At 58.1% G+C, this 22,800-nt stretch overlaps 1 protein-coding gene across 1 annotated transcript; it reads right to left on the bottom strand.

Moving 5' to 3' along the window:
* Nucleotides 1-4,267: 4,267 nt before the first annotated feature.
* Nucleotides 4,268-22,601, bottom strand: RNF121 (ring finger protein 121). Its single transcript, XM_077341111.1, has 9 exons — nucleotides 22,509-22,601; nucleotides 16,306-16,343; nucleotides 15,520-15,661; nucleotides 13,295-13,449; nucleotides 12,533-12,640; nucleotides 11,644-11,764; nucleotides 10,017-10,150; nucleotides 7,198-7,299; nucleotides 4,268-6,625 (listed from the first exon to the last, which is right to left on the bottom strand). Exons 1-9 carry the CDS (start codon nucleotides 22,557-22,559, stop codon nucleotides 6,505-6,507), a joined length of 972 nt encoding a protein of 323 aa, XP_077197226.1. The 5' UTR covers nucleotides 22,560-22,601; the 3' UTR covers nucleotides 4,268-6,504.
* Between the last annotated feature and the right edge of the window lie 199 nt (nucleotides 22,602-22,800).

Genomic DNA, 22,800 nt, shown 5'->3' with positions numbered 1-22,800 from the left:
TATTTACTCCCCTGTTGAAACCCCCCCCCCCAAAATGTTCTGTACAACTGGAGCTGGAGCTGGCAACCATAATCCGACGGACGCGGGCCTGGGCCCTCTTTCTCCTGGAAGGTAGGTGCAGAGGGTAGCCATGTCAGAAGGCATGCCAACCTCCAGGTGGGGCCTGGGGATTCCCTGGGATGACAGCTCCTGCCCAGACTAGAGAGGTCAGTCCCCCTGAAGAAAATGGATGCTTTGGAGGGGGGACTTTAGGGCAGTGTGTGCCCCTGAAGTCCCCGTCCTCCCCAGGCTTCAGACCTTAATCTCCAGGAGTCCCCCAAACGGGATCTGGCCGTTCCACTTCGTAGCCCCTGCCGGGGCCCCAGGGCTGGCCTGGCAACTGCCTACCTGTCGGTCTGCGCTAGAACAGTGAGATTCAAGCCCAAGAGGCCGTGCCAGTTAGGAACATGTGCGAATGGGCTTCATCCTGCCTGCTGATACTTTCAGCAACAGTTGGAACCCAACATAACTTGCCTATGTAATATGGTGTCATGATCCCACTCAAAGGTTAATGGCAGACTAGAGGACATCCTGATGATATGTAGCACGGGGGCCACAGTGGGAGGGCTGCTGGAGTTGTGGCCCTGCTGGGGGACCTCCTGATGGCCCCTGAGTTTTGGCCCTTCTGCATGACACAGAGTGTTGGACTGGGTGGGCCACTGGCCTGACCCAACAGGGCTTATCTTATGTCTGGGCAGGGATGCTCTGTCTCCTTGGTGCTTGGAGGGGCACAGTAGGGGGCTTCTGGGTTTCTGGCCCTGCTGGTGGACCTCCGGAGGGCCCCTAGGTTTTGACTACTGTGTGACCCTGAGTGCTGGACTGGATGGGCCGCTGACCTGACCCAACAAGGCTTCTCAATGCTTAGGGTCACTTCTGCCCATGTGAAGACGTAACATCATGTGCAGCAGCCATCTCCCTCGCCCTGCCTTCTCCCTCCAGCCCCCTCTCGTAAGATACTCCATTCAGCAGCAGTCAGGTCTCAGGGTCTGGCGAAACGCCTCCCACCCAACAATTCACTCAAGTTATCATAGAATCATAGAATCATAGAGTTGGAAGGGGCCACACAGGCCATCTAGTCCAACCCCCTGCTCAACACAGGATTAGCCCTAAGCATCCTAAAGCATCCAAGAAAAGTGTGTATCCAACCTTTGCTTGAAGACTTCCAGTGAGGGGGAGCTCACCACCTCCTTAGGCAGCCTATTCCACTGCTGAACTACTCTGACTGTGAAAAACGTTTTCCTGATATCTAGCCTATATCGTTGTACTTGAAGTTTAAACCCATTACTGCGTGTCCTCTCCTCTGCAGCCAGCAGAAACAGCGTCCTGCCCTCCTCCAAGTGACAAACTTTCAAATACTTAAAGAGGGCTATCATGTCCCCTCTCAACCTCCTTTTCTCCAGGCTGAACATTCCCAGGTCCCTCAACCTATCTTCATAGGGCTTGGGCCCTTGGCCCCAGATCATCCTCGTCGCTCTCCTCTGTACCCTTTCAATTTTATCTACATCCTTCTTGAAGTGAGGCCTCCAGAACTGCACACAGTACTCCAGGTGTGGTCTGACCAGTGCCGTATACAATGGGACTATGACATCTTGTGATTTTGATGTGATGCCCCTGTTGATACAGCCCAAAATGGCATTTGCCTTTTTTACCGCTGCATCACACTGCCTGCTCATGTTTAGTTTACAGTCCACAAGTACCCCAAGGTCTAGTTCACACACAGTGTTACCTAGAAGCGTATTCCCCATCCAGTAGGCATGCTTTTCATTTTTCTGACCCAGATGCAGAACTTTACATTTATCTTTATTAAATTGCATCTTGTTCTCATTTGCCCATTTTTCCATTGTGTTCAGATCTCGTTGAACTCTGTCTCTATCTTCCAGAGTATCACAGTTAAGAGGGAAATGCACACATCGCACCAATTCTGCCATAGCTCCACTGGCTACCAGTTGGCTTCTGGGCTCAATTCAAGCTAATGGTCATCATCTCCAAGGCCTTGGACCCACATCCCTGCTGGACCCCGTTTCTGGTGTGTTCTGCTGCTGCAGGTCTGCTTAGCTGAGCAAAATCCTTTGAAGGCTCCCACCTGCAAGTGGGCCGAAGCGACACCTGCTCAAACCTGGCCATTCTGTTGGGGAACCCCCCCCCCCTTTTTCTGAGGTCAGGAAGGCTCCCAACTCAAGAACTGTGATGCAGGGGGCTTTTTATTATAAAGAGAACAGAGTTACAGGCTCACCTGTGAAACATTTCAGATCTGTGAAATGCAGTTTATTGGGTGTGTCCTACTGTTTTTATGTTATGCTTTTTGTTGTTCTGCAATCCCAGTTGGTTGCTTGCCTGGGTCTTTATTATATCGCCCCAGTTTTGGAGTCAGCAAGGAAGGCAGATTAACGGCAGACCCGGCCAATCCGTCAGGGCAGGTCTTGTGTCCACCCCAGGAGGCCAACAGAAAGAACCCTCTCGTGTGCTAAGAATTTACAAACTGCAACAGCAACGGCGGAAAAACCTCCCTCAAAATGGCTGCAGGGGCAGGACGGAAGGCATGGAGAGAAATCTGAGGAATCTTGACAGCTTTTTTGAGAAGAAGCCGAGTCAGACTCTTTGTTGTTCGCTGATCCAGGAAAAATTATTTGCAGGCATTTTGAAGGTGAGGTCATCAGTCCCTGGCAAGCGATTCTGAAATGTTAGACTCCATTCCCTGGGAGATGGAGAAAAAAGGGGGAAATCAGCAGGGAACCGTTCAAGGGGGCGGGCGTGGCTCACCTTTGCTCCCGATGACCTGGCAACAGGTGAGTCGGGGGGGGGGGGGGTGGATGGGATATCGGAAGGGAACCGCTGCTGGAGCTTTGGGAAGCAAGTTTACAACTTCCTGTGAAACTGGGCAGAAAAAGTAATGCCGGCACAAAAATGTAAACAGTGAGGGCAGCGCCCCAAGGAAGGGCCCCCGGAGCGGTCCCCATGAGGGCCCCGCCCCAGAGATCCCTGCCGTAATTCTTCCCTGCCTCCCGGGTCCTGTCATCAGCAGCACAAGAGGCAGGGAGCTTTTCCTCGGGAGGCTTGGAAAGCCCAGCGTTGCATGGAGGGGGCTCTAGGGCCACGCAAAGCCCAGGAGCACCTTAGAGACGAGCCAGATGTGCAGGGGGTGAGCTTTCAAGAGCCAAGACGAGAACGCCCATCCTTCGATTCCCATCGGAAACCATCTGGCCAAGGGCGCTGCTTTCACACCCTGCTGGCCTCTGAAGCGCTCCTGGACTCGGACTTCCCTCTCCAGACGCGGAAAGATCTTTGCCACTCACTCAGCCCACGCGAAGCCAGGGATGACCCCCACTTTTCTCAGGAAACGACCCCCCAGGGGCCAAGCGTTCACATCAGCCCAAGTCACTGTCAGAACGGTTTTATTTTATTCGCTTTTCTTGCAAGGAACTCCAAAAATGTTTTCAAAAACAAGGTACTGTTTGCGGACTAGGGGGAAACAATGACTCCACCCACCCCTCTCTTCTGGCACAGCAAAGGTTCCCCCGGCCAGGCGATCCAGACAGACCCCGGTCTAGAGCCCAGCCCAAATCAGACCCTGCTCAGCTCCATGTTGGGAGGGGGGGCACCAAAGCAAGCGTCTTTCTCCAGAAAAGACCGTCAGTTTTGAGTGGACAGGAGCAGAAACAAACCACCTTTGTCAGACCAGACTTCTGTGCCACACGCTGGCCAAGGCAGACGTCCCCCGAGTTTCTGCACTTGGACAGGTGCACAACAGGGACGGTCACACCCACCCCCACAGAACATGCGCAGAGAGCAGCGGCTCAATGGCGGAGGGCGTGCAGAGGGCCGTGGGGGAGGACCTGGGCCTCAGGCAGCCCCGGCCGGGACTCCTTCCGGCAGAAGCGCCACTCAGGGGGGCACGGCGGGGGACACAGCTCCAGATGGAAAGAGCCGCCCTGGATGTTGCGCAAAGGCCACAGACGGTCCACACGTGTGCCGGAAGAGCAGAAGGCGCCCTTCGGCAGAGGCCCAGAGTGCAGGATGCTCCTCAGCCCGCTCCCTCTGGCTCGGACACGGCGGCTGGTTAGGAGTGCCCCAGCATGAATGCCCACGCCTTCCCCCGTGAAGCAGGCCCAATCGTTGGAGAAGAATTCAGAGAGTGCATTTCATGCCCTCTGTGACCATTATGATTTCAGAAACGTATTTCGGGGAGGGCCAAGGTGCTTTCGGAAAACGAAACAGCCAACAATTCCGCTGAATTCATGACACATCTTTTATCAGGTGGAAAGAAGAAAAACAAACCAACGCCAAACCGGACTCTCTTCCGAAAGAGCAACCTGCCAAAGAGAGCATCTGTCCTCACCGCAGTCTGGAGAACTAAAGAAGGCATTTGCCCAGCCAGCCACCACCGTGACCCATGGGGGGGGGGGACTGTGCAAAGAAGAAAGCAGGCAGACCCCGCCAGCGCTGCTCCACATGAAGCCATAGCCCCTCACCCAGCGAGCTCCCTTCTCCCCTGCCCCCACGAGGCCCAGCCACTCAGTCAGGCCCTTCCATCTGCTGGCTAACAAATCCTCCCTCCCTCCCCGCCCGCTTGGCAGGACGCCCCCTGGTCTCTGAAGGCCAGCAACACTGGCTGAGGCCCCCAAGGAACTGGGTCCATCCTGGAGATGCCCGGAGCACCCAGGTTTTGCTTGCGACTTCCCCGCCTGCTTGCTCTGGGCTGGAGCCAGAGGATCTCTTTGGTTAGTTGCAGCACTCTCCTCTGGCACAAGGAGGTTGTCTGCTGCCGCAAGCGGCACGCCCCCGGTGCCAGCGGAAGACCCCTCGTGCCAACCGGAAGCAAACTGGCCCCTTCTGCAGAAGACAGCTAGACCACCCAGCCTTGGATAGACAGCAGAGGTCTGCCCCCTTGGGGTCCAAGGAAGATGGCAGCCCAAAGGCAGGGGGCTCAGAGGGACCAACCCTTGATGGGGAGAGGCTCCACTCGCTTGTCCTCCACTGCCCTCCCGCCCCGCCACCAGATCTACTGACCACCCAATTCCTCCTCTTTCCCCCAGAGCCTGGAAATCTCCCCAAAGTCCGCCAGAAACGGGCCGTCGGTGGCAGGAGACGGAGTCACGAGGCCGCGCTGCAGCCGGCATTTCTGTTCCCACGGATGACTCCCCGTCAGCTGAGGCAGGCAGGGCTCCTGGCGACTCACCGGGCCTGCAAGGGGTGAGGGCAGCCTGCAAGGGAGTTTCCCCACACAACCCCCCAGGCGGTCCCGTCAGAGGGAACGCCCTGGGTGGAAGTCGGGAGTCTGGAAGTTCACCGCCTCCGACAGCCTTCCTGGCACAGAGGGAATGCCCAGCCGTGCCCGTGGGCTCCTCCTTTCAAAGCACACACACAACAGTCCGAGGGATCGGCCCTTCGGCCCCACATTCCTTCCCCCTTCCAACCTCCCCAATGCAGCCGGCTACACACACGAAGACCCCCACGGCCCTTCTGGGCCCCGATCCTGCAAGCAGAACACAACGGAAAAAACACACAAACAAGCCCCCTCCCCCACTCCCCACGTACTGAAATGCAGCCCTTCCCGGGAAGGTGCAGAGGAGCTGTCCGCGCCCACCTGCTGCTCCTCGAAGACGTGGAGGCCACTGGCGGTGAATCGGGGTCTGCAATGCCCCCCACTCCTCACAGAGAGAGCGACCCAGCTGTGCAAAACGTTAGCCAAATCGGAGGGTCAGGGAGGGCTACAGTGCAAAAGAAGGTCCCTTTCGAAGTCCAAGGTTGCGTGATGGGGTGGGGGCTGGGGGGGAGGGAGGGGGGCTACTGCCACTGCCCAGTGCCTCAGGGAGAGCAAGGAAGGGGATAAAGGCTGGAAGAGGGGATTCCAGGGCAAGAAGCTCTTCCAGGCCCCCTTTCCCAGGCTGGCATCCACCTTGCCCTTCCAAGCCGCCTCCGCCCACCAGGGACGGGCCCTGCCCCCATGACCCTCTGGGCTGGGGGAGGCAGCGCTGCGCCCCCCACTGCTGGCCGCCTCCCCCTCTGCTCAGGGGGGCTGAAATGGCAGGGGGTCCCCTGAGGGAGGGGAGGGGGAGCCGGGGTCTGCATTGCACCTCTTCTCTTTGCCGCTCGCCTCCTTCAACTGGGGCCCCGAGGACAGCTAAGGGAGGGCTGGGCGGGAGTGAAGAGGAATCCAGAGTCCAGTCTCTGCCATTGGAAATCAGTGATAAAAAGATCTTAAATATGCTCTTTAAAATAATCATTTTTTCCGTTTTCTTAAAAAAGGACTCTCTTCCCTCCCTCCCGACCCACAGGCGTCACAAGCTGGCCCGGCCGGACTCCCCTGGCGCCCGGATGGCCTTTTCTGTCTTTGCAAGCGGAGCGCTGTCCGGCCAGAGGCCACTCCTGAGAGGTCGGTGGTGAAAAGCGCCACGGGCGTCTCCTCGGGGGGTCCCCAACGTCCCGGGCCACGCCGCTCTCTGGGCCCTCCCTGGCGAGGAGGGGCTACTCCAGCCCCAGCACGTAGTTGATGCCCTGCACCACGCCAATGATGACCGGCTGCCAGGCCACCAGGTAGCGCAGCCAGTCCAGGAGCTGCCCGTACATCACGTGCGGCCTCTCCCAGCTGGCACGGGGAGTTAAGGAAGTACAGGCGCCAGGTGGGGAGGGAGCCGGGGGCCATGCGGCGGAATCACAGGGCCACCGAGTGGGAAGGGGCCATCCAGGCCATCTCCTCCCACCCCCTGCTCAGTGAAGAAGAGCTGGTTCTTATATGCTGCTTTTCTCTACCCGAAGGAGGCTCAAAGTGGCTGACATTCGCCTTCCCTCTCCACAACAGACTCCCTGAGGAGCAGTGGAGAGGCCTGGGTCCTGTGAGGGTCCCTTCTGGCCAGCAGAGCTTTGCGAGGGGACCCTGGATCGAACAGAAGCTAGGGCTTCCTCCCAGGGCGGTGCTGCGGTCTGACTCTTGCTAGGGGGGACCCGGGTTCAAGTCCTCCCACAGCCTTCAAGTTCACAGGGCAAACCTGGGTCAGACCGGCAGCTTTCGGTCACCTCCTCTGCAGGGCTGCTGTGAGGATGTAACAAACTCATTGGCCATTCCAGTTCTGCGTAAGGAATTCCCCCGGCCTGTTCAAGCAGCCAGCTCAGGAGACAAACCCCCCCTCCCCCCCCCCCAGCCTGGTAGGCGAAGGATACGGGTTGCTGAACATGCGCTTGAGGTCGACCTTCTCCTTGCAGTAGGGGCAGGTCTGCTTCTTCCCGACGATGCACCAGCCGCGGATGCAGAACTCGTGGAAGCTGGGGGGGGGGGGCAGGAGTTAAGGATCGGGCCGAGAGCAGAGAGGGTGAGCCGTGGGCAGAGAGGCCACCTGGGCCAGGATCCCGGAGCAGCCTCCGGACGGTGCACCGGCCGAGAGCCAGGATCGCACCCCTCGTCTCCGCAGAAAGGGCAGCCCAAGAGGGCCGGCTGCATTAGGGCTGTCCATCAGTGGGGAAAGGGGGAGGAGGGGACTGTGCCGCCCCAAAAGAACTGGCCTGCAAGGGCCCCACCAGCCAGTCTGACCCTGTGTCCAGCCGGCTGCTGCTGCCCAGGCCCCCCGAGGCCTCACAGCACAGTGGCTCACTCCCCCCCCCCCAATGGGAACTCTTTGAGTGACTCCGGGCCAGCCACCCGCTCCTGGCCCGACCGACGGGGAGAATGGCGGAAGCCACTTTGGGCTCCCCCGGGGAGAAAGTACTCAGGGTGGGGGTGGGGGTGGGGGTGGGGGGGAGCCGGCTCCAAGGTCTTTGCGGGATCCTCACAGGAACATGAGAAAAGCACACCGGGAACACGTTGGCGGGGGGGGGATTCCGCCCATGACTAAACTCCGACCCACAACAGAGACCAGTCAGACAAACCGCCCAGCGCCCCCAGAGGCCTCCCTTGCGTGTGAGGGACACGCACCGCCTCCAGCCCCCCCCCCCCGGCCCACGCACAGCTTCGGTTCCCCTTCCGTGGCCTCGGACCACAGTGGGGCGGCCCCCCCCCACGTCCAGGGCTCGTCTGCAAAGTGGCCTCTGCCAGGGCCAACCAGCAGGATCAGGCCGGGTGGGAGGGCCGGGAACCTCCCTGGGTGCTCTGGGCGACCAGAAGGGGGTGGGCTGCCCTCGGTGCTGGAGGCTGTTCCCAGGGCTGGGCAGAACCCGCGAGGACAGAGGGCAGTGCATGCCAGGGATCCCCAAGGCGAGGCCCGAGGGCGCCAGGTGACCGCCAAGCGTTTGCAGGAACCGTGCGGGGTCAGGGGGCCCTTTGTCCAGCAAGACCGGACACAGACAAGTTGTTTGCCTGTGCAAATATTCACAGATCTTGCCTGGGCAGCGGCTCCCACCACCCCCCAGCAGCCTTTCCGTGGCTGGGCCAATTGTGCAGGGTCACAAGGCCAAAGGAGCCCTCAGACTCTACCTTTGGGAGCCCCAATACAGGATGCCCCTTCCGAATTCCTCTCTGCAACCTCCCCCCCCCCCAGTCTTTGGCTACAACCGCCGGGCACATTTTACACCACGGACGGTCCTCCAAGCAGCACAGAGGCTGGCGCTGCTCCAGCCCACGGAGCGCAGTCAGGGCTCTCTCCTTCCCGCCCTCTCCTGCAGGGGCCCAGAAGCAAGTGAACTTTGGCTGCCGCTGGACTTTAAAAAGGGCATATTTTGGGCTGAGTGCCCCCCCCCTTGCCTGGTCTACGGGCCCCGCTGGGCCTGCTAGGAGAAGCCCCCCCCCCCCCCGCCCACGTGGCTGTCTGCCTGTCAGATTCGGATGTGCGAGATGAGGCCAGAACCGGCGGGGTTAACCGCAAGCATGACGCAGCTGCCGGGAGCCACTCAAGGGCAACCCCGGCCGTGAGTCACGCCGCATGCTGGCCACGTGCAGGAAGCCACGGCCCCTGCGCCAGAGCCGGGAGCACGATGGCGTCAGAGAAGGCAGCCGTCCCTAAAAAGTGTCCCCACGGTCACAGGGCAGTCAGGCACCGGAGGGGAGAGGCTATTTTTGGATTCTGACCCCTGCATGCCATGCCAAGACGTGCTATTCCGGGAAGCGAGCGCCAAGGAAGGCAGAAATCTCTGGGCTCCCACAGCAAGGCCAAGCTCTGCCTTTCCTGCTCCCGCCCCCGGGCACACCCCAAGGGCCCTTCTGCTCGGGGGCCTCCCCCCCCCCGCCCCCGGGGTGCAGTTGTTTCCAGGCGGCCCCAGCAGGGATGAGGGGAAGGGCGGCCTGTAAGGGGATGCAGGACGGCTCTGGTGGCAACGCAGCATCCCAGCCTGGCTCAGGAGCCGGTTTCTAGCAGCTGCCAGGCGAAGGCACCAGAGAACCTCACAAGCAGGGCGTGTCGATTTGGTGGCTATTTGGGGGCAGACTGCCTCTTAACATGGAGGTTCCATGCAGGGATGGACCCAAAGACCGCTCTCTATCTTGAGGGGACACAGGGGTGTTATTTGGGCTCGTCTCCCTCTTCAGAGGGCAGCCATGCTGGTCTGCAGGAGAAGAGCTGCTCATACGTGAGGATGCTTTCTACGGAGTCAGGCCCCCCTGGACCACCGGGGGTCAGTCTGGTCAGTCAGCTCCCCAGGGTCTCACCCAGAGGTCCTTCTCCTCCCCTCCTGCCTGGTCCTTGGAGCTGGAGATGCTGCCGGGGATGGAACCAGGGACCTCCTGCAGGCCAAGCAGAGGCTCTGCCCCGGAGCTGCACCCCACTTGCAGCCAGGAGCACCTTTCAGGGTAGAAACACTTGAGTCAAAACTCTTGAAGCTCCAGTGGGGGAAGTTTGGACTCTCAAAAGCTTTTACCCCGACGGTCATGCCGGGCGCTATGGGGCTCCTGGACTCAAGCGTAGAAAGGATATACCTTGGATCCCTGACGGTGGCACAGATACCATCCGCTTGCTGGCAGTGGGGGGGGGGGGGGGAGTCACAGGAAAAAGCCAGCCCCCCTCCCCTCGGCCCGGTGCCTCCGGAGGCCCTTCCAGCACCCCCACCAAGGATACACGTGATTGCAGGACAGTCTGTAGGTGTTCTCGATGATCCCTTCTTCGTTGACATCAACAAAGATCTGCTGGCCACACACTGCGCAGACGCTGTCGGAAAGGTGCTTGGTGGGCATGCCGGAGGCGCTGTAGAACTGGGGGGGGGGGCGATGGGGGGGGGAAGGCGCAAAAAGACAGCGAGTCAGCAGCTTCTCCTGATACTCAACTGACACTTACCTGGCTGGAATTTCAGAGCCTCAGAGCCAGCCGTGCTCTAAGGAGCCTCAGGGAAGGAGGAAGGGGGTTCAGGACCCACAGGCAGAGAGAGCGGTTGAAATGAGGAACCAGCTGCCGAGGATGCAGTGATGGCCACAGGAAGAAACAGCTTTCAAAGGGGGCTAGATAGATTCATGGAGGTAGGTCTGTCAGTGGCTAATAGCCACGGTGGTCAAGGGAGATCGCACCATTCTGAGGCATTAAACCTCGGGGATCCCAGGCCCAGGAGGCAACATGAGGAGAAGGCCTCAGCCTCAACACCTGTTGCCTGCAGAGGAACTGGCTGGCCCCTGGGTGAGACGGGAGGCTGGACTGGAGGGGCCCTCCCTGGCCTGACCCAGCAGGGCTCTTCTGAGGGTCTTCTCAGGGGAAGGCCTCGGCCTCTCTGCCCAGTGGCTGGTCCTGCAGAGGAACTGGCTGGCCCCTGGGTGAGACGGGAGGCTGGACTGGAGGGACCCTCCCTGGCCTGACCCAGCAGGGCTCTTCTGAGGGTCTTCTCAGGGGAAGGCCTCGGCCTCTCTGCCCTGTGGCTGGCCCTGCAGAGGAACTGGCTGGCCCCTGGGTGAGACGGGAGGCTGGACTGGAGGGACCCTCCCTGGTCTGACCCAGCAGGGCTCATCTGAGGGTCTTCTCAGGGGAAGGCCTCGGCCTCTCTGCCCTGTGGCTGGCCCTGCAGAGGAACTGGCTGGCCCCTGGGTGAGACGAAAGGCTGGACTGGAGGGACCCTCCCTGGCCTGACCCAGCAGGGCTCTTCTGAGGGTCTTCTCAGGGGAAGGCCTCGGCCTCTCTGCCCTGTGGCTGGCCCTGCAGAGGAACTGGCTGGTCCCTGGGTGAGATGGGAGGCTGGACTGGAGGGACCCTCCCTGGCCTGACCCAGCAGGGCTCTTCTGAGGGTCTTCTCAGGGGAAGGCCTCGGCCTCTCTGCCCTGTGGCTGGCCCTGCAGAGGAACTGGCTGGCTCCTGGGTGAGACGGGAGGCTGGACTGGAGGGACCCTCCCTGGCCTGACCCAGCAGGGCTCTTCTGAGGGTCTTCTCAGGGGAAGGCCTCGGCCTCTCTGCCCTGTGGCTGGCCCTGCAGAGGAACTGGCTGGCCCCTGGGTGAGACGGGAGGCTGGACTGGAGGGACCCTCCCTGGCCTGACCCAGCAGGGCTCTTCTGAGGGTCTTCTCAGGGGAAGGCCTGATAAGATTTTTATACCCTGCTTTTCTCTACCCAAAGGAGTCTCAAGGCGGCTTCCATTTGCCTTCCCTTCCTCTCCCCAAACATCCTGAGCCAGGTGGGGCTGAGAGAACTGGGGCAGCCCAAGGGCACCCAGCATATGGAGAGGGACTTTGTGGCCAGTCCTGCCACAGGAATCCGCCCTGCCACTTACTCCTATCGTAGACGCCATGTAGTCAGCACACATTTCGGCAAAGTCCCGCTCCAGCACGCCGTAGTAGAGGCCATAGAACAGCAGGGAAATCCCAAAATCCATCCCGTCTTCTGGCTTGATCCTGCAGAGGCACCCAGAAGTCCCCTGTAAAGGCCGTCGGCACCAATCCGGGCTGTTCTTGCAGCAACCACAGGTGGACAGTCAACTTCTGGCAGGCCCTTAGGACCCACACCCAGGAGCCCCCAGGAGGTCGATCAGCAGGGCCAGAACACCAGAAACCCTCCCACCCGACCCCCACCCAGGTATCCAAGGCGACCGATGAAGAGAAGCAGTTTAGAGTTGCCAGGGCCCTCCAGGGTCACCCAGCCCCACCCTCTCAACTACCTCCCCGCCCCCAGTGACCCCAACATCATGTCTGTCGCTGCCTCCTCTGCATAGCGTCCTCGGACCTCCTTGGTGGTCCCCAGTTACAGCTACCCAGAAAAGCTTCTGCTAGAGTCGAATCCGGTTAGCCTTGAAGTTGCTACAACATACTGGTTGGTTGGTTTGGGGGCGCGGGGGGTAAGAAATGACTTGCCACAGGCCTGTCACCTGCATGAGGCTGGTTGTTCAGACTCCTGAGGTGGTCAGAGACCTCACCCAGCAAACTCTCCCTCCCTCCCTCTCACCCCCCCGCTTGTCTTCAGCTGCACCACCTTCCACAGCTGCACGTGGATCCCGCCCTCCGTGTCCTTCTCCGCCTCCACTTTCCTTTGAGAGCCCGCAGACTGGCTGCTGCAGCAGACCAGAGGACGACCAGACCAGAGAGGGGTTTCTTGGCCCCTTCCCCGTTTTGTGGCCAGCCCTCCGTTCACTGAAAGCTTCTCCCTTGAAAGACAGACGCTCTCACCTGAATAATAAGTTAAGTCCGAACAGCGTGAACATGACCGCCATGTACCCGACAATTCCTGTGGCATAGCTGATCTTGTATATTAGCAAAAACCACTTGTACACCAACCTGGGCAGGGGCGGCAAAAAGAAATATCAAAACTCGGCTGGGGGGAGGGGGGGATAACGTAAAACGAAGAGGCACGATGACCACAGGGGAGTCCTTGGATTTAACATTCTGGCAGAGGCTGACTTGCAGGATCTGTACATAACGATTTGCATGCTGTTTTCATTTCACGCCTGACCACGGATTAGGCCGGTAGGTCCGAAACATGTGTGTTCCGTGGAGGCGTGGTCATGCATGTAAGCTCTGATTCTATTGAGGCTATGAGATAAGCCTGGGTTTTTAATTTTAACAAATATTGGTATTTAATTTTAAAGCTGTGTTCTACCCTGCACAGGCTTGAATTCACCCCCCTTATTTTGACCATTTTAGGTTCTTGCCACATTACTGATGTCACAGTTAGTAAGCTTGTATTGTACCCTGTTACACAATTCATGTTCTCTGCACACCGCCCTGAACTGCAAGGGAGGGCGGTATATAAATCCGAATGAATGAATGAATCCTAAATCATTGCAATTCTTCTTGGGAACCATCAAGACAGTGGACAACAGTAACTGGAGAGCAGGCCAGAGAAGAGAGGGGTCATCCCTGCCAGGCCCAGCCCCCCAGCCCAGTGGAGTGGAGAGGCCTGGCCCGCCCCTCCCCACGGCTCCCGCTCACCTGGGGGTCGTCTGCACAAGAGGCTTGCGGGTCGCCTTGAAGGTGACAAAGGCAGTGACGGCGGAGAAGAAGACCCAGATGACCAGGAACCGCCACCAGTGCAGCTTGACTGTGAAGTAGAGGGGGACGACCCACATCTGGAAGAGGGTGACCATCTGCAGCAGAGGGAGAGAGGATGGCCAGTGAACCCCCCCCCCCTCCACCGTTTCCTGTTGGCAATCCCTGCCACAGAATCACACACCGACTTTGGCCAGGAGCGGAGGAACTAAGCGTTAGGTTCATGTCTAGCAGTGCCTTATTGAGACCAACAAGGATTTCAGGGGAGAAGCTTTCAAGGTTTCAAAGCTGGAAATCTTGCAATCTCTAAGGGGTTACTGGACCGAGTTGTTCTCCTGCAGACTAGCACAGCTTCCCTCGAAAACCTATGAAACACTGGCGGGTCTTCACACACACAAAATAACACACGACCAATTCACTCTGCAAATAGATTTCACCAGCAAAATCCACTTACTGAAGGAGACTGAAACCTCACCCTTTAGCACATGTACCCTTGGTCTTGTGTTTGTGTGTGTCTGTAGGCCAGGGGTGACCAAATGGCAGCTCTGCAGATGTCCATATGCTAAAATTCTCATGAGCCCCTGCCAGCGCTGGGGACTGTAGCCCATGGACATCTAGAGAGCCAGTTTGGCCACCCTGGTGAAGGAGAATAGGCTTGTTTCTCTACCAATGGGAGTCCAGTAGGGCAGGGGTAGTCAACCTGTGGTCCTCCAGATGTCCATGGACTACAATTCCCATGATCCTCTGCCAGCTAACGTTCATGGGAATTGTAGTCCATGGACATCTGGAGAACCACAGGTTGACTACCCCTGCAGTTGGAGATTTTGACACCTGAATGTACCCAGAGGGGGCCAGGGCCTCCCTCTTTGTCATATGCCCTTCAGTCCGGAATACAACGTTCAGTGCTCCAACTGTACAGAGCAGTGTGGTCTTGGAAGAGAGTAAACAGAGAGATAAAGATCAGTCCCCTCTCCCCGCTCTGGCTGAGTGTGTTCTCTGGGAACAGGTTTAGCCAGCTCAGACCTGGCTCCCGATTACGGAGTGGCTGGAACAGACGTTTCTTGGGTGCTGACCTGTACACCCAAAGTCCCTTCTTTGAAGCTCACTGGAGGGCCTAAGGAAAGCCGTCTGCTGTCAGCCCGACCCCCCTGCCACTGGTGGACAATCGTGGTCTTCCTTAGAGGGTTGTGGTAATGGCAGGCTATTGGAAACGCAGCCCAAAGCACTCTGCCTATTAGCACCTTCCAGTGTGGGGCTCCTGGGCCTGGTTCCAGCACCCATGGGAGTCTTGGGGATAAAATGGAACAGAAAGAAACCACCAGAGAATTAACTGAAGCATGAAGCAAGATTCACTAAGAATTCTGCCCAGTTCATGGTTCGCAAACCAAAGATCATGAGGAGTCTACCATCATGAACTTACAAGGCCTTTCTGATTCGTTCCTGGCAGTTCAGTTCATGAACAGAGCAGAAAGCTTTTTGTTTCCTGCAAAAGCTGCAAAAACAGCCGAGTGGTAGGAAGCAGCCCGCTCCATGCTGCCCACCTGTTTTCCACGGCTTCAGCAAACCCTTTTCCCGGTCTGGGGCCTGCGTACCTGAGGGACCACCTGTCCGAATACATCCCATAGGGGGCTCTTCATTCAGCTAATGCCCACTTGCTGACAATGCCTGGTCGCAGAGAGCTGCACCTGTCCTTGTCCAGGTGGAATCAATTGCCCTCTGAAGTGCAAGTTCTCATGGAGCTTCCAGAGGGCATGTAAGACGTCACCAGGCACTTGGTTGAGGCCAGGGCCCAACATGACCATCTAACGGTCCCCCCAGCCAACCCTCCCCCTTTCCTCAATCCTCTGCCTGGCTGCAATTTAATCGCCAGGCTAAGAGCACTGGAGGTAGAGGTTTAATATCTTTAAATTTTAAAAAATATATGAAACAAACTGGTTCGGTTTGTTAAAGAACCTCCAGCCTCCGTTCGAACAGGAACTGCAATTCCCAAGTAGGTGCCCAAGCGTACTCCCAAGGGCAGATTGGAGGGGAGCCTCCTCTGCTCCTGTCCACGGGCCGAAGGACGCCCAGAGAGGGACACAGCTCCGGTCCTGCCTCCGGCACACCCGGCAGCTTTGAGGCGGCTCGAAGGAGGGCGGGGGCCACGGATGCTGAACAGCCGAGCTTACATTGTAGGACCGCGGGTGCCTCTGCTTCCACTGCACCAAGAGGAGCTGGGCAACAACGAGCGTGGCGATAAGGATCAGGACCATCTCGGCGTGCATGGCCTCGTGGCCCCGGTGCTTGGCGTGCATCCGCGCGTGCTCAACCCTGAGAGGAGGAGGAGGAGGAGAAGGCGGCAGGTGAGCCCGACACCTTTGCTGAAAGTGGCAGCTGCGTGGTTTCCTGACTTTAACAAACAGGTTTCTAGGCTGAAGACGGAAATCTTGGTCTGGGGCAGGGATGCTCTGTCTCCTTGGAGTGGGGGGGCTCCTGGAGTTCTGGCCCGGGTTTTGCCCCTGAGTGACCCAGAGTGTTGGGCTGGCTGGGCCCTTGGCCTGACCCAACTGAGCTTCTCTGATGTTCTTACTTTCCAGACAAAGGGGCTCTGAAACAGCTACAGGCTCTGCAGCCACCCACCCATTCGCTCTCCAGGAGGCAAGAAGTGAGAATCCAGGTATGCCGGCAGTTAGCGTGGCAGAGTGACTGAAACCTCGCACCCGGGTTCCCGTCACCACTCTGCCACGTAAGCTTGCTGGTTGGCGTGGGGCCAGTAACACCCGCTCAGAATAACCTCCCGGCACAGGGTTGTTATGAAGGTAAACGGAGAAGAGGAGAGCCGTGGGAGCTGCCCTGAGGCCCCACCCTGGGGAGAAGGCGAGGGGTACAGGAGGCCTGGGTCACTAAGTAAGAACATCAGATCCCCCCCCCAAACCCCCCCCCCCCCAGGCTGAGCTGGCCAGCCCGACACTCACCTCCACCTGTCCTCCGGAGCCAAGTGGGATAAGTCCACCTACAGAAAGAGAAGAACAGCCAGTGGTAAGAGAAGTCTACAAGAGAGCCCAGTGGTCCTCGGAGCCAGGCAAGGGCCGAACCAACCGGCTGAAGTGAAGCAGCCCAAGCACACCTCTCCATTCTGCTGGTGTCGGGAAGTGCTGTCAAGTCACAGCGACCCCAGAGGCCAGAGGGGCCCAGAGATGCTCTGATGTTGCCTGCGTGTGCACAGCGTCCCCACACTCCCTCGGTGGTCCCCCATTTGAGAACCACCCAGAGCCCCCCTGCTGGGCTTCCGGGTTCGGGTGAGAGTGGCCTAGCCCAGCCATCCAGGTCACAGCAAAAGACACACACAAGTGGCTTGTCCTGCCTGCCTCTGAGTGGCAAGTGGCAACCCTGGACTTGTGGCCTCCCATCCAAGGACTAAGCAGGGCCGGCCCTGCAGAGCTTCCGAGACGCGACAGGATCAGGCCAGCCGGTCAGGGCAGCTCTGGGTGCTACAGGCCCCAATCCACCCAGCTGCAAAAAGGCGCCAGAGAGCAGAGTCGGCTGCGTGTCCCGCTGAATAATCATCAGGGCAACGAGAGAGAATCTAGACAGGGGTAGTCAAACTGCGGCCCTCCAGATGTCCATGGACTACAATTCCCAGGAGCCCCTGCCAGCGAATGCTGGCAAGGGCTCCTGGGAATTGTAGTCCATGGACATCTGGAGGGCCGCAGTTTGACTACCCCTGATCTAGAATCTTCAACTGATAGAAAGCTGGAGCCGATTATACAGACTTGACAAGGAAAGGAACATTAAAGGGCGTATCATGAATGCTAAACGGGGAACGACACTTAGATTTTAGACATGTGGCCGATTTGCTGAGCAGCTCTTCTTTCTGGCACCCCTGGGCCAAACCGCTGCATGGCAGGAATGACACGTTCAGCCCCCAGAAGGAGAAGCCACAGCAGCTGTCAGTGGCAGGAGCCAGTGGAGCGCAGCAGGTGAATTCTCCCTGCCTGGAGTCCGGCACAGGGGGCAGCCCCAGCCCCAGCCCCTCCCGCACTCCCCTAAGAGGCCAGGACAAACTCTTAAGACGCCAGCTGCCACCTGTGCGGCCCCCTTCTCACTTCCCGGAATATTGGACTGTGCTCAGTTGGCTGCATCCTCCTCATTCCTGGAAGACCATCGAAGGCTCACTGGGACTGGAGGCAGAGCCACGAGTGCTGAAAGCCTTCTCGAAAACACTTCGAAAACAAGGAGTTGCAACACACAAGAAGACCGACACAAAGCCAGCCAACGGCACCCTCCGACTCATCCCTCTCAGGACAGGAGGAGAGACCCAGAGTCCAGGCACCCCTTAAAGAGTAACAGCACTTAGAATCTTAGAATAACAGAGTTGGAAGGGACCTCCTGAGTCATCTAGTCCAACCCCCTGCACTAGGCAGGACACTCACCACCCTCTCGCTCATCCACTGTCACCTGCCACCCCCTTGAGCCTTCACAGAATCAGCCTCTCCGTCAGATGGCTCTCCAGCCTCTGCTTAAAAATCTCCAAAGATGGAGAACCCACCACCTCCCAAGGAAGCCTGTTCCACTGGGAAACTGCTCTGACTGTCAGGAACTTCTTCCGGAGATTGTGACAGAATTTCTTTTGCATTCATTTCATCCCATTGGTTCTGGTCTGTCCCTCTGGGGCAAGAGAGAACAACTCTGCACCACCCTCTACATGGCAGCCTTTTAAATACTTGAAGATGGTTATCAGATCCCCTCTCAGTCGTCTCCTCTCCAGGCTCAACAGACCAAGCTCCCCCAACCTTTCCTCCTACGTCTTGGTCTCCAAACCCCTCACCCTCTTTGTTGCCCTCCTCTGGACATGCTCCAGTTTGTCTACATCCTTCTTCAACTGGGGTGCCCAAAACCGAACACAGGACTCCAAGTGAGGCCGAACCAGAGCAGAGTAAAGTAGTATCATCACCTCCCGTGATCTGGACACGATACTCCGTTTGATGCAGCCCAAAATCCCATTTGCCTTTTTAGCCACTGAGTCCCACTGCTGACTCCTGTCCAATGTATGGTCTACTAAGACTCCTAGATCCTTTTTTCAGCATTCTTTATCTTCTCCACCAAACGGCCTAGCACAGGCTTCTCTGGGTTTTGTGATGGCTCTTGGTTTTGTGATTACTTATATGTTTTTAACATTTCTTGACATGGATCCCACGTCGTGCTCACCTTGCTTATGGAAACCCGAGCAGGGCCAGCGGACGGCCGGAAGAGCCCACTCATCTTGAAGGCAGGATCCCGACTGGCCACGTTGGGCATGGCAGGCGGCTTTCCACCCCCGGCCTCGGGAGATCTAGCGGAACCTTTGCAGGGCCGCGTGTTCCGCCCCAATTGTTAGGTCATGTTGAAGGAGGCCCTTGGAGGGAGGCCGCCCTGCCCTGCCCTGCCCTGCCGAGGCTTCTCTCTCGGGATGGTCATCGAACTCAGTCCAAATCACGCGACTTACATAAATTCACACTAACTGCAACATCTAAAATCTGGTTTGGGAGTATGTGCAAAGCTAAGGCTGCAGGGGAAGGCATAACAGGTGATGTTGTAAAACAAACAACAACTACAACAAACACCCACCCAATAGCCAAGAAGGAGATACTAGAAATGCAGCCTCTTATCCTTGAACCTAAATGCCTTTTCCCTCTCTGTTGACTTACACGGGCTTGCTAGACCCTGCAGGGAACAGCGAAGGGACCTGGGGACGAGGGCTTGTGGCCTATGCAGACACAGCAGACAGAAAACATGCTCAGGAGGAATCAGCCAGCTGCATTTGAGCGTTAAAAGCTGCCTTTTCCATTGTGGCTCCAGCTTCCTGAGGGAGGCTCCCTGAAGAGGCGGGGCTCCCCTCCTTGGGAGACCTTCAGGAGGTATCTTTTTAAAGTCTTGAAAGGGTGAAATTTGGGGTTTTTTGTTTTAGCTGGGGACGCTTTAGCTATTATTGTGCACTGCCTTGAACCAGAAGAAGAGGTGGGAAGCAAATGCTTTAATATTGTTTAAACAATGTTTTAATAATAAATAAATAACTCGGAATACAGCAATTCAATCTCGGCAGCGAAACAAACAGGCTGTACCCCTTCCGGATGGGAGTTTTCAGCATCCAGTAAGTTCCTTTCCCAGAGAGAAGATGAGCTTTCACGTTCGTCTCCCCCCCCCCCCCGCCTCTCTGGCCCAATGTGGAATGAGAACGTGGAGAAGGTCCCAGGTCTGCTCTGCAGCATCTCTAGTTCAAAGTGGCTGACAAATGTCTTTCCCTCCCTCTCCCCACAACAGGCACCCTGTGAGGCAGGTGAGGCTGAGAGAGTTTTTATATATTATTTATACACAGACCTGCTTGTTTTGGGAACGCTCACTTTCTCTGGGTACTCCTTCTTGCTTTGGCTCCTAAACTGGGGCAGCCACTTCTCGCCCCAGGCCCTTCAGGTGACCGACTGGGCAAACCCCTCTGCCCCTGCCGAGCCCGGACAAGCTGCTGCTGTGATGCTAGCTCTGTTCTTCTACTTTTTAAATGCAAGGAGTTTATGTTGGCCCCTATCTTGATTTCATGGAGGCCCCCCTCAGAGACTAAGGCCAGTGTGGGGCAGACATGTAAAATTTTCCAACCAGTAACACAAGGAGGCTCAAATCCACAAAAGGACCCGGAAGAAAGGCTTTGAAAACCTTCAAAGGACTCACACCTGCATAAGAACACCTGGCAACCACGACAGAAACTCTTTATGCTGTGCAAGAATCTGGGGCATATCTTTGGAAGGTTCCCATTCTGTTCGTGCAAAAGGCAAACTCACTGGATGTGCCTCCTCAAACTGCCAATCTGCACATGGTGAGTGTGTTGGGGGGGGAACCACTGCAAGCAAGAGAGTAACAGCAATGATCAAAGGCCAGGAGACAAAGCCCTGCGAGGAGAGGCTGAGGGACCAAGGTCCAGGCTACAGGAGACATCGTGGAGGGGGGAGCAGGAGGGCTCTCGTGAAGGATCTGAGAAGTTGTCCCTTAAGAGGAGGTCAGGGAAAGGTTCCTGTGGGCAGCAGAGCAGAGAACCCGCAGGAATGGATTTAAATGACAGGTGCAAAAGAATAACTTTTTTACATTAAGAATAGTTCAGCAGGGGAATGGGCTTCCTTGGGAGGTGGGGAGCTCCCCCTCACTGGCCGTCTCCAAGCAGCGGCTGGACAGATCCTTATCCTGGATGCTTGAGGCTGATCCTGCAGTGAGCAGGGGGTGGGACTAGATGGCCTTTGTGGCCCCTTCCCACTCTAGGATTCTAGGAGTCTAGTTCAGCCATGGAAGGGGCTGCCTAAGGAGGTGGGGAGCTCCCCCTCACTGGTGGTCTTCAAGCAGCGGCTGGACAGATCCTTCTCCTGGATGCTGGAGGCTGATCCTGCCCTGAGCAGGGGGGGGACTAGATGGCCTTTGTGGCCCCTTCCCACTCTAGGATCCTAGGAGTCTAGTTCAGCAGTGGAAGGGGCTGCCTAAGGAGGTGGGGAGCTCCCCCTCCCTGGCCATCTTCAAGCAGCGGCTGGACAGATCCATCTCCTGGATGCCGGAGGCTGATCCTGCACTGAGCAGGGGGTGGGACTAGATGGCCTGCATGGCCCCTTCCCACTCTAGGATTTTAGGAGTCCAGTTCAGCAGTGGAAGGGGCTGACTGAGGAGGTGTGGAGCTCCCCCTCACTGGCCGTCTTCAAGCAGCGGCTGGACAGATCCTTCTCCTGGATGCTGGAGGCTGATCCTGCACTGAGCAGGGGGTGAGACTAGATGGCCTTTGTGGCACCTTCCCACTCTGGGATTCTAGGAGTCTATTTCAGCAGTGGAAGGGGCTGCCTAAGGAGGTGTGGAGCTCCCCCTCACTGGCCGTCTTCAAGCAGCGGCTGGACAGATCCTTCTCCTGGATGCTGGAGGCTGATCCTGCACTGAGCAGGGGGTGGGACTAGATGGCCTGCATGGCCCCTTCCCACTCTAGGATTCTAGGAGTCTAGTTCAGCCGTGGAATGGGCTGACTGAGGAGGTGGGGAGCTCCCCCTCACTGGCCGTCTTCAAGCAGCGGCTGGACAGATCCTTCTCCTGGATGCTGGAGGCTGATCCTGCACTGAGCAGGGGGTGAGACTAGATGGCCTTTGTGGCACCTTCCCACTCTGGGATTCTAGGAGTCTATTTCAGCAGTGGAAGGGGCTGCCTAAGGAGGTGTGGAGCTCCCCCTCACTGGCCGTCTTCAAGCAGCGGCTGGACAGATCCTTCTCCTGGATGCTGGAGGCTGATCCTGCACTGAGCAGGGGGTGGGACTAGATGGCCTTTGTGGCCCCTTCCCACTCTAGGATTCTAGGAGTCTAGTTCAGCCGTGGAATGGGCTGACTGAGGAGGTGGGGAGCTCCCCCTCACTGGCCGTCTTCAAGCAGCGGCTGGACAGATCCTTCTCCTGGATGCTGGAGGCTGATCCTGCACTGAGCAGGGGGTGGACTAGATGGCCGGGATGGCCCCTTCCCACTCTAGGATTCTAGGAGTCTAGTTCAGCAGTGGAAGGGGCTGACTGAGGAGGTGGGGAGCTCCCCCTCACTGGCCTTCTTCAAGCAGTGGCTGGAGAGATCCTTCTCCTGGATGCTGGAGGCTGATCCTGCACTGAGCAGGGGGTGGACTAGATGGCCTCTACGGATTTGGGCTACTTAACAACGCCCTTTAAGGGCAGCTGCCTTGCCTGCCCTTTGGCACAGGGTCTGTTATACATCTTAAAAACCAGTTCAAGAGATTTGTCCAGCATCTCCCTCTCGTCCCTACCTGTCCTGTCGCGCAAAGTTTTCTCCTGGGGCACCTGCCAACCACCCCTTTTTGCCCCATTTGCCCCTGCAGAATTCGCAGCCTGCCTCGGAATTTCCCATGTTGTTGTTATTATTATTCCCTATTATTATTCCTCCCCCCCCCGCAGAATATCACTCCACCCCCCCCCTCCTTTTTGCAGCCCTGCGCCCCCCGGGGTCTGCATCGGGTCCGCCCCCCGCGTGCCCACCTGGCGCCGCCCGGGATCTGCCCGCTCGCCCTCCGCCGCTCGCTCCCTCCCTCCCTCCCGCGGGGGCTGCACAGGTGTGTGTGGAGGGGGGGGGGCTCCGACTCACCTGCCCGCCCCCTCCTCCCCCCCTCCGGCCCCGCCCCTCGCGCTCACCTCCTCCGCCGGGGGCTCCCCGACCTCCACCTCCACCACCGCCGCCGCCATCTTGCCCCGCGCTCAGAGCGCCGCAGGTGGCCCGCTCGCTTCCGCCACGCCCAACCAATGGGGGACGCCGACGGCTCGGGCCCGCCAATCGGGGACGAGAGGCGCGCGCTCCGTCGCCCAATCGGAGGGGTGGAGGGGGCGGGGCCGAGCGCTCGGAGCGGCCGGCCGGGTCCCGCGAGGGGCGGTCTGACAAGTCCCCTCCGTCTCTTCAGGCGCAGAATTCCGGCCGATTGGAAGGCGG

The sequence above is a fragment of the Paroedura picta genome, chromosome 6 (assembly GCF_049243985.1).
Source record: "Paroedura picta isolate Pp20150507F chromosome 6, Ppicta_v3.0, whole genome shotgun sequence".
NCBI lineage: Eukaryota > Metazoa > Chordata > Lepidosauria > Squamata > Gekkonidae > Paroedura > Paroedura picta.
This window is presented reverse-complemented; position numbering and strand designations above follow the sequence as displayed.

What these genes read in the sequence shown, in the direction of transcription:
- RNF121 (XM_077341111.1), bottom strand. Translation starts at nt 22,559, where the DNA reads ATGGCGGCGGCGGTGGTGGAGGTGGAGGTCGGGGAGCCCCCGGCGGAG. An exon ending in GGACTTAACTTATTATTCAG is followed by an intron (nt 11,765 to 12,532) that starts GTGAGAGCGTCT and finishes GTGCCTCTGCAG; the next exon opens with GATCAAGCCAGAAGACGGGA. An exon ending in AGACTGTCCTGCAATCACGT is followed by an intron (nt 7,300 to 10,016) that starts GTATCCTTGGTG and finishes CCCCCCCCCCAG; the next exon opens with CTTCCACGAGTTCTGCATCC.